Source organism: Tachysurus vachellii, chromosome 22 (genome assembly GCF_030014155.1).
Source record: "Tachysurus vachellii isolate PV-2020 chromosome 22, HZAU_Pvac_v1, whole genome shotgun sequence".
NCBI classification, from domain to species: Eukaryota; Metazoa; Chordata; class Actinopteri; order Siluriformes; family Bagridae; genus Tachysurus; species Tachysurus vachellii.
The window spans coordinates 17,142,902-17,152,023 of NC_083481.1; the positions used below are offsets into that span (position 1 = coordinate 17,142,902).

The 9,122-nt window shown below is 39.0% G+C and overlaps 2 protein-coding genes across 2 annotated transcripts in view; both read left to right on the forward strand.

Annotated features, from left to right (window-relative positions):
- Nucleotides 1-828: 828 nt before the first annotated feature.
- On the forward strand, nucleotides 829-5,595 carry psma5 (proteasome 20S subunit alpha 5). The gene is made up of 10 exons (XM_060858516.1): nucleotides 829-938; nucleotides 1,602-1,640; nucleotides 1,923-1,989; nucleotides 2,305-2,431; nucleotides 2,612-2,679; nucleotides 2,782-2,889; nucleotides 3,162-3,220; nucleotides 3,404-3,506; nucleotides 3,937-4,023; nucleotides 5,227-5,595. Exons 2-10 carry the CDS (start codon nucleotides 1,612-1,614, stop codon nucleotides 5,302-5,304), a joined length of 726 nt encoding a protein of 241 aa, XP_060714499.1. The 5' UTR covers nucleotides 829-938; nucleotides 1,602-1,611; the 3' UTR covers nucleotides 5,305-5,595.
- Nucleotides 5,596-6,387: 792 nt separating this feature from the next.
- The window catches only part of sort1a (sortilin 1a), an 18,785-nt gene continuing 16,050 nt past the window's right edge, over nucleotides 6,388-9,122 (forward strand). Inside the window, exon 1 of the mRNA XM_060857522.1 lies at nucleotides 6,388-6,789. Coding sequence (XP_060713505.1) covers nucleotides 6,547-6,789 — 243 coding nt within the window. The 5' untranslated portion in view covers nucleotides 6,388-6,546. The remainder of the gene's footprint in view (nucleotides 6,790-9,122) is intronic.

The following is a 9,122-nucleotide window of genomic DNA, read 5'->3' on the forward strand; positions in this document are numbered from 1 at the left end:
ACCGTTCAAGTCACCTCAGACTTGCTCATCAGAGATAAATACAAAAACATTTAAATATATCTAATATTAATCTTGAATTTTTGTATCATATTAATCTTTATATTATTCTTTATAATACCCTTTTGTTCTATGTTTATGTTCTGTAAAGCTGCTTTGAGACAATGTCAAGTGTAAAAAGCGCTATAACAAATAAACTTGAATTGAATTGAATTGACTACAATTTGGGAAAGAACCACATAGTGTGTGATGGTCAGGTGGTCACATAGTTTTGGCTATATAGTGTATTTATTTATTTATTTATTTGGGTGGAAATTATGTAAACATTGTTATAGGAAAATAAGCAAGGTTATGAAGCCCAATTGTCATGACCTCCAAATTATTTTTTCCTATAAACAACATGCCACAAATATTTCCCAACAATTGTCAATGTAAAGTGTATGACATTATCTTTTACCCATATGTAATCATGTTTGATGTAGTGATATTACTTCTACGAAACCTCTCCTGTTATCACTATATGACGCACCAATCCCTCATCAGCGTCTGTTTTTATTTCTTGTGAAGTTCATAATAGTTAATAATAGTTAATTGTTACTAATATTATACTATACTATATAATACTAATAATAACCTAATAATAATCTGGTGATTTGTACATTCAGCAGTCTGTATAATAAATACATGTTTAAAACTTTTTTACATACAATTAAAGATTTCCATGTAGCGTTTATATACAGAAAGTTGTTTTTTATAAATAATAATATTTATTTGTATTATAAATTTGTAAGTCGCACAGGTTTTTTTTTATTTATAAGAAACGGGTATCTATTTTAGCTAGGAACTAATAGTATTTTCGTGCGAGTGTTTCTTGCGGACCGTTATACAGATGCACTTCCTGCTCTGCTGAAACAAGCAAACTCACTCTGCTGCAAGAGGAGGTAAGATGTTCGTTTAACTATCGTTAACTAAAATGTATGAAAAGTCACAAACACGTTTTAAAAGGGATTTATAAGAGTGATAAAATAAGAGTTTGACTGGATAAGACTACCGGCGAGCGCCGCGGCTAACTTGACTTACTTGCCGACTTTGTTTCCCACCCGCATTGTGGCAGATATTACTCAGCGCCGAGGACCTGTTTGCCTAAATACGGGTGGGAAATGAGATGTTCCGGCTTAGCTAGCTGGCTAACAGTGTGTCCATGCTTTTAGCTAATAGCTGTCAGTTTGCTTATGACGAAATACAATGCGATATGTTTCTACTGTTTCATTATTTAGACGGATTTTATATAACTATAAATTGATAATGTACGTTTTTCTAAATAAGCAGAACTTAAACAGCAAGAAGCTATGAATTAGAGCGATAATTTAGCTAGCGCGAGCTTGAATGGGAACATGGAGTACGATTGACGAACAATTCAACCAATAGTGTTGACGGAAATCTGGGATTGCCCGCCTTCTGTTGTAGGCTCAACCAATCAGATTTGGGAAATGGTCGAGGCCTTCCCACATCCAGGCTAACGACACTTGTTCATATAAACACTCAGTCTAGCAGGAGTAGCTCATGCTAAATAACTAACTCTGTTATTTATTTCCTTTTTTTAGACGATTCAGAATGTTCCTGACAAGATCAGAATATGACAGGTGAGAAAGTGGTTTAATGTCCTTGGTTTAATACAGAGGGAACTTTCACTTTCAGTTCAGTCTCGTTGAGTCATGACAGTGTACATCATACAGAGATGATCATGTTTCTCACTATCCATGTTGTTCATTTATAATCCTCTTGTTACTCTGAATTCACCAAATAGATGTGTTTCACACAGAGAAGACTTGCAGGCACTTTTTTTTTGTCTTTTTTTCGCCCACTTGCTGCTTTGTTTCACACACATTTGACATAACGTCTTAACGAGACGTTTCTCTCCGTAGAGGCGTGAACACTTTCTCTCCAGAAGGAAGACTTTTTCAAGTGGAGTATGCCATCGAAGCGATTAAGGTATTTTGTTTGTTCGAGCATGTAACATGTTCACAAGTTCAGAGAAAGTGGAAAAAGTGGCTGTTGTAGTGTCTTCAGTTTGACTGTATCTTAGTATCCTTGTGTAAAATATAATCAGCAGGACACTAGTGGGAAATTTCCATTAAATATGATTTCGCTATTCTTTATTAATCCGTGTCACTGCCTCTAGATTTCTTCTGGTGTTCATTCTTATTTCTTCATTTCACTTTTAAATGCTTGGTTAAAGGTGCGACGCTGAAATTAGACTATTTATGGATTTCATGGTTCCACATGCTCTTTCCTGTCGTTTTGCAGTTGGGCTCAACGGCCATCGGCATTCAGACGTCAGAAGGAGTGTGTCTCGCTGTGGAGAAGAGAATCACCTCTTCCCTGATGGAGCCCAGTAGCATCGAGAAGATCGTAGAGATCGACACTCACATTGGTAAAGTGTCCTCTGTGAACCTGCAAACGATCTTGTGTTAAATTTTTGCAAAACGCAGCATAAGCCACCGTGCCATCTAAAGCCCCTGCTTTAGACTTAAAGAAAAATGTACAACACAAAGAGAAAATCAAACGAGATGGAGAAGCAGAATGAGATGTAAATTAAATTGTTTATCTACAGGTTGTGCTATGAGTGGGCTGATTGCTGACGCTAAAACACTTATTGACAAAGCCAGAGTGGAAACACAGGTCGGTGTCAGCTTATGCCTTATTTCTTACTCAGATATCAGAGGTTCTCAGTATTATCGTTTTTTTTAAATTATGCTTTACTGTTGAATGTACCTACCGCAGAATCACTGGTTTACCTACAACGAGACGATGACGGTAGAGAGCGTGACGCAGGCTGTGTCCAACCTGGCTTTGCAGTTCGGAGAGGAGGATGCAGACCCCGGTGCCATGGTAAGGTCCTTCTGAGTGTTAAAAATGTCTCAGACGATCAATATCCTCCTATCAGTGTGTGTGTGTATGTATGTATGTATGTATGTGTATATATATATATACATATACATATATATATATATATATATATATATATATATATATATATATATATATGTATATGTATATGTATATATATATATATATATATATGTATATATATATATGTATATGTGTATGTGTGTGTGTGTGTAATATAATATATATAAATCCGTTTTCTTCCCCGTCCTCAGAGCCGTCCCTTTGGTGTCGCCTTGCTGTTTGGAGGTGTGGATGAAAAGGGACCGCAGCTGTAAGCATCCCCAACAGCACATCACACAAATCTATAACGTGCATTACTAATAATCAGTGAATCCTATTAAACAAGATCATGAAGCTCCTGCTTGAATCCTAACTGGAAATAAAAGCATTCAGTGTAAAAGTTGATTGTTTGTTCGTCCTCCACGTGTTGAGGCTTGTCTGTTTTGTTTTGCAGGTACCACATGGACCCGTCGGGGACGTTCGTGCAGTGCGATGCCAGGGCGATCGGGTCAGCATCCGAGGGCGCCCAGAGCTCTCTGCAGGAAGTCTACCACAAGGTAGGTACACAATAGACGTGAAATAGCCTACTCATGACACAAATGGGTTAGCTTTGTAAAAACGCTTTATTCCAAAACAACAAATTGCAATAAAAATGGACTCGGTACAGAATGTATTCCTATTTCCGATCATCACGACACAGCAGCTCATTTACTTGTGCTTGAAAAGTGATCACCAGAGTGACTGATTCACATGGAGTTCAGATTTACTGTTACTTCCAGATAAACAGGTTCCTTATGAGAGACCTTTTTAGACCGTCCAGTTTATGTTCATTAGAGCATTTTTTAAAGTGTAAAACAGGCCGCAGTAGTAGATAATGAGCGAGCTGCTAGTCAGGTGATTAATGATGTCGAGTAAAGTTTTGTTTAAGGTTAAATTAACGTTGTTTTGTTGTTGTTGTCCCCCACCCTCACACCCCTGCCGTTTCAGTCCATGACATTAAAAGAAGCCATTAAGTCTTCTCTCACCATCCTGAAGCAGGTGATGGAGGAGAAGCTGAACGCTACTAACATTGAGGTAAACTTTATTCCACAACACACACACCCATTTAACACAAATCAGTAACAGTTCTTAGATGTTGTATAATCATCAGGACAGAGGAGTTTATACTTGCTTCTTTTTCATAATAATAAGTAAGTAGAGCTCGGCGATATGTCCTATAAATTGAATCTCCGATTTTTTTTTGAGACAAAATTCGATTTCCGAATCGAAATTTGATTAATAAAAAACGCATAAATAACCAGAGACTATACAATAGCTTTTTAGTTGTTTTTTTTGAGCAACTAATGAAAAATACTTTCCGCTTGGAAACTCATGCCGGGGGTCGATTATTTTGAGCATATGAATAAATCCAGGCTTTTAAACTGTGTATATGGGCAGAATGTCTTTATTTAGCGATGTAACCTGCCACAGCATCAGTAAAATCTTTCCATGGAGGCCCCTGCTTATCATATGGGATACAGTGGGAAAATGTGTCCACTATGTTTACCTGCTATTTAGCCGGTGTTTTAAGGCAGCCGCTGTCTTTTTTTTTAGCTCGCAGCGCTACACGCCTCCCATTGAACAACATGGTTCTGTTTGAGGTGCTGGAATAAATTGGTCATGCTGCTTCCTTTAGTTGCCACAAACTTCAGACAAATTTTACGGCGGGTTTGGCTTGTTCAACGTTTGAAGTTGCGAACCTGAACCATTCCGCGCCTCTCTTGGGCATAAGCTCTTTGGTTTCGTCAGAGCACGCTGCCATGTTGTAATTCATATTTCCCATGTGTGAATCCCAGGGTGGGGGTGGGGGTGGATGTTTTTGGGGGAAAATCGATTTTTGTTTTTCAACATCGACATAAACCACAAATTTGAATTAATCGATAATAACGATTAATCGCGCAGCTCTATAAGTAAGGAAGTAAAATAAAAACATAAGTTTGCTTAAGAAGTGACTGGATCTGAGTTGTTTCATATAGATGATCTATAATGTAACTATAAACCAAGAGCAGTTATGACAAATCATTCATAATTAAATTTAAAATTATAAATTCTTGAAACACTTCTGTGGTGGAGGAGTAAAAGACCTCAGGGTATAGATTTTTTTTATAAAACGATCAATCTTCAATATAATAAATAATCTCCGTAATGGTGCAGTTTAGACCAAGCTGAATTCATGATCAGGAAAACCCTCAGCCTGATGATCTTTGTGTTTTATTTCCCACCTCTGTTTCTCTGTAGCTGGCTACAATAGAGCCCAACAAGACGTTCCACATGTACACAAAAGAGGAACTCGAGGACGTCATCAAGGACATCTAGAGCAGTCCTGCACAGGCCTAACTGATGTTCTCTGATGTTTTCTGTGCAGATGGATAACAGTGAACGTAACAGCAGCCTGGCTGCTTTTTTTCAGCCCGGCATCCACTCTTTATACTGTTTTTTTTTGTTTTTTGTTTGTTTCCTCTGTCAATTCAGGATACTCAATTATTTCTACAGTTCTGTACATACCACAGAACACCAGTACTTGCAGTGGAGTAAAAAAACAGCAGGGGTGGGGGGTATGTTTTTTGTTACAAATCAATGCGCCAATAAAATTGTAGTCAAGAAAAATTGAGTGTTGTGTGAATGATGTACAGGGGGTCTGATTTATCATACTTGCAGTTCTTATTTGAACGTGCCACCGAGCACCTCGTGAGAGTTCAGCTCTAGTGGTGAGCTTTCACAATATGTGTTCTCGCTCTCGCGATTTTGGACTCGTGACCAGAATATCAAAGTGTAAAGAGGTCACGATTTCAGTGGGTGATAATGCTAATGTGTATATTTAATTTGTTTACAGCAGCACATTTACAATTTTTCTGTTTTGCCTTTGGGCCTAAAAAAAACAAAAACAAGCTTTTGGGCTTATGATCATCTTTGATATGATTGATAAAGAATCTCTAACCAACCACATAACCTGAGTGTGTTCTGCTAACTAGCTCCCAGGTTCTCTTGGCTAATACTAGATATTAACATAATATAATTGAATGTTAGATGGTAAATATTTGATTCATGATTGTTTGATTCATCAGATCAATGGAGACTCAGAACAACTACTGAAATCTATTTGTTTTGTTTTTGAGAATCTCTTTAAAAAGCTACTATTAGGGATTCCCTTGTGTCATAGGACAAGAGGCTGGTGCCCTAGCAACCAATCAGCGACCTCCGTCACCAGGGGGCGTGGCTAACCTACTTTCCATTTATCTACGACCCTTTTAATTATTCTCCGACTCGGGCTAACTGATTTAGAGCGACAGTTGGGCTGTCCAATCACATTCTGCTTATGATGTTCGGAGGCAAATCGTGTGAGTTTAGATGCCCGAGTGGGCGGATTGAATGGACCAATCAGGCGCTTAGACCACACCTTCCTAATTCGATCTGAACTCGCGCACCAGTGGCGCACGAGACCGCTAGGGCTCGCGACACGGCAGATATGTGACCGTTACACCACAGTGATGCGCGACGACTTTTACTACTTTTAGTTCAACTTTTAAACAAATACTTGACACAAATAACCGAGTTTTTATGCTGTTTATAGTAACTATGAAAGCCGTGTGCTGGCCGCTTGCAGTTTTATTGGTTTCAGCGGCGCTGGGTTTGGACTTTGAGCACGAACTGAGTTTCAGTCGAAGAGAAAATCCGGTGTTTTTATTGAGGAGACAGAAATGGAACAAGGAGAAGAGAGTGAAAAGGAGTGAGGAGTTTGTGGGAGAGTCGTGTTATTCACTGCAGCACCATGGAGCCAAGCTGCAGGAGGACACGCACACTGTGAGTACCTGTTAATCTGTTAATCAGTGTGTGTGTACCTGTTAATCCGTGTGTGTGTGTGTGTGTACCTGTTAATCCGTGTGTGTGTGTGTGTACCTGTTAATCTGTGTGTGTGTACCTGTTAATCCGTGTGTGTGTGTACCTGTTAATCCGTGTGTGTGTGTACCTGTTAATCCGTGTGTGTGTGTACCTGTTAATCCGTGTGTGTGTGTACCTGTTAATCCGTGTGTGTGTGTACCTGTTAATCCGTGTGTGTGTGTGTGTGTACCTGTTAATCCGTGTGTGTGTGTACCTGTTAATCCGTGTGTGTGTGTACCTGTTAATCCGTGTGTGTGTGTGTGTACCTGTTAATCCGTGTGTGTGTGTGTGTGTACCTGTTAATCCGTGTGTGTGTGTGTGTACCTGTTAATCCGTGTGTGTGTGTGTGTGTGTACCTGTTAATCTGTGTGTGTGTACCTGTTAGTCCGTGTGTGTGTGTGTGTGTGTGTATACCTGTTAATCCGTGTGTGTGTGTACCTGTTAATCTGTGTGTGTGTGTGTGTACCTGTTAATCCGTGTGTGTGTACCTGTTAATCCGTGTGTGTGTGTGTACCTGTTAATCCGTGTGTGTGTGTGTACCTGTTAATCCGTGTGTGTGTGTGTGTGTGTACCTGTTAATCCGTGTGTGTGTGTGTGTGTGTACCTGTTAATCCGTGTGTGTGTGTGTACCTGTTAATCCGTGTGTGTGTGTGTACCTGTTAATCCGTGTGTGTGTACCTGTTAATCCGTGTGTGTGTACCTGTTAATCCGTGTGTGTGTACCTGTTAATCCGTGTGTGTGTACCTGTTAATCCGTGTGTGTGTACCTGTTAATCCGTGTGTGTGTACCTGTTAATCCGTGTGTGTGTACCTGTTAATCCGTGTGTGTGTACCTGTTAATCCGTGTGTGTGTACCTGTTAATCCGTGTGTGTGTGTGTGTACCTGTTAATCCGTGTGTGTGTGTGTACCTGTTAATCCGTGTGTGTGTGTGTGTACCTGTTAATCTGTGTGTGAGTGTGTACCTGTTAATCTGTCTGTGAGTACCGGTTAATCTGTTAATGTCTGTGGGTACCGGTTAATCTGTTAATGTCTGTGGGTACCGGTTAATCTGTTAATGTCTGTGGGTACCTGTTAATCTGTCTACCGGTTAATCTGTCTGTCTGTGTGTACCTGTTAATCTGTCTGTGTGTACCGGTTAATCTGTGAGTGCCAGTTAATCATTAATCTGTGAGTACCAGTTAATCTATGAGTGCCAGTTATTCTGTGTGTACCAGTTAATCTGGTGGATCTGGAGAGCATGCAGTAGTTTACTTAGGGTTAGACGTATGTCAAAATACAACCACGATACTTGTGCTGATTTTATATATGTGTGTGTGTATATATATATATATATATATATATATATATATATATATATATATATATATAATATAAAAAAAAATATATATATATATATATATATATATATATATATATATATATATATATATATATAAAATACAATACACGAAATGTATACGCAATATGTATGAAGGGGGCTTCTTAGAAAAAAACAAGTCACTTTGTGGCTTCTTTATAAACTTTGTGTGCGCGCGTCTGTGTATTTGTGTGTTTGCGTCTGTGTTTGTGTGTGCGCGCGCGTCTGTGTTTTTGTGTGTTTGTGTGTGTGAGCGCGTCTGTTTGTGTGTGAGCGCGTCTGTTTGTGTGTGAGCGCGTCTGTTTGTGTGTGAGCGCGTCTGTTTGTGTGTGAGCGCGTCTGTGTGAATAGGTCTATTATAGTGACATGTAGAGATGAGTGATAAAAAAATGATTGAAAATTTCAGTAAATGTTTTAGTAAAGCGTCTTAACATTTTGACAGTAATTTGTCAGACCTACTTTGTTTTCCACATCAGAGGAATTTGTACTTTGTACACCAAGCTGCCAAAAAAGGGAAACTTACATAAAGTCCATCTTAGCACAAACATGGCTGATCAGCCAGGACATGGCTCCAAAGTTTGTCCCTGTAGCTTTGCACCGGTTTAACAGCATGCACAATTTAACCTTTTACTCTTATTAAATATTCAGTGGAAATCTGATGAGCACAAGGCTGATGAGTGGATGTTGTTTTTACTGATTCAAAGCTTTCAGTCAGACTTTTAGAGATACAAATTCTTCTTTTTCTCTCTGGACATTTAGAACAGTGCCAAAGGACACTTGGAAAGTTTCCAATCGGCAGCAAAACGGAGCTTTTCAAAGAGCTTGTGGAATAGTGAACTTTAGATTCCTGAGATTCCTAACACTTTAGGTGTAGTCTATGGAATGAGTGACATTAAAA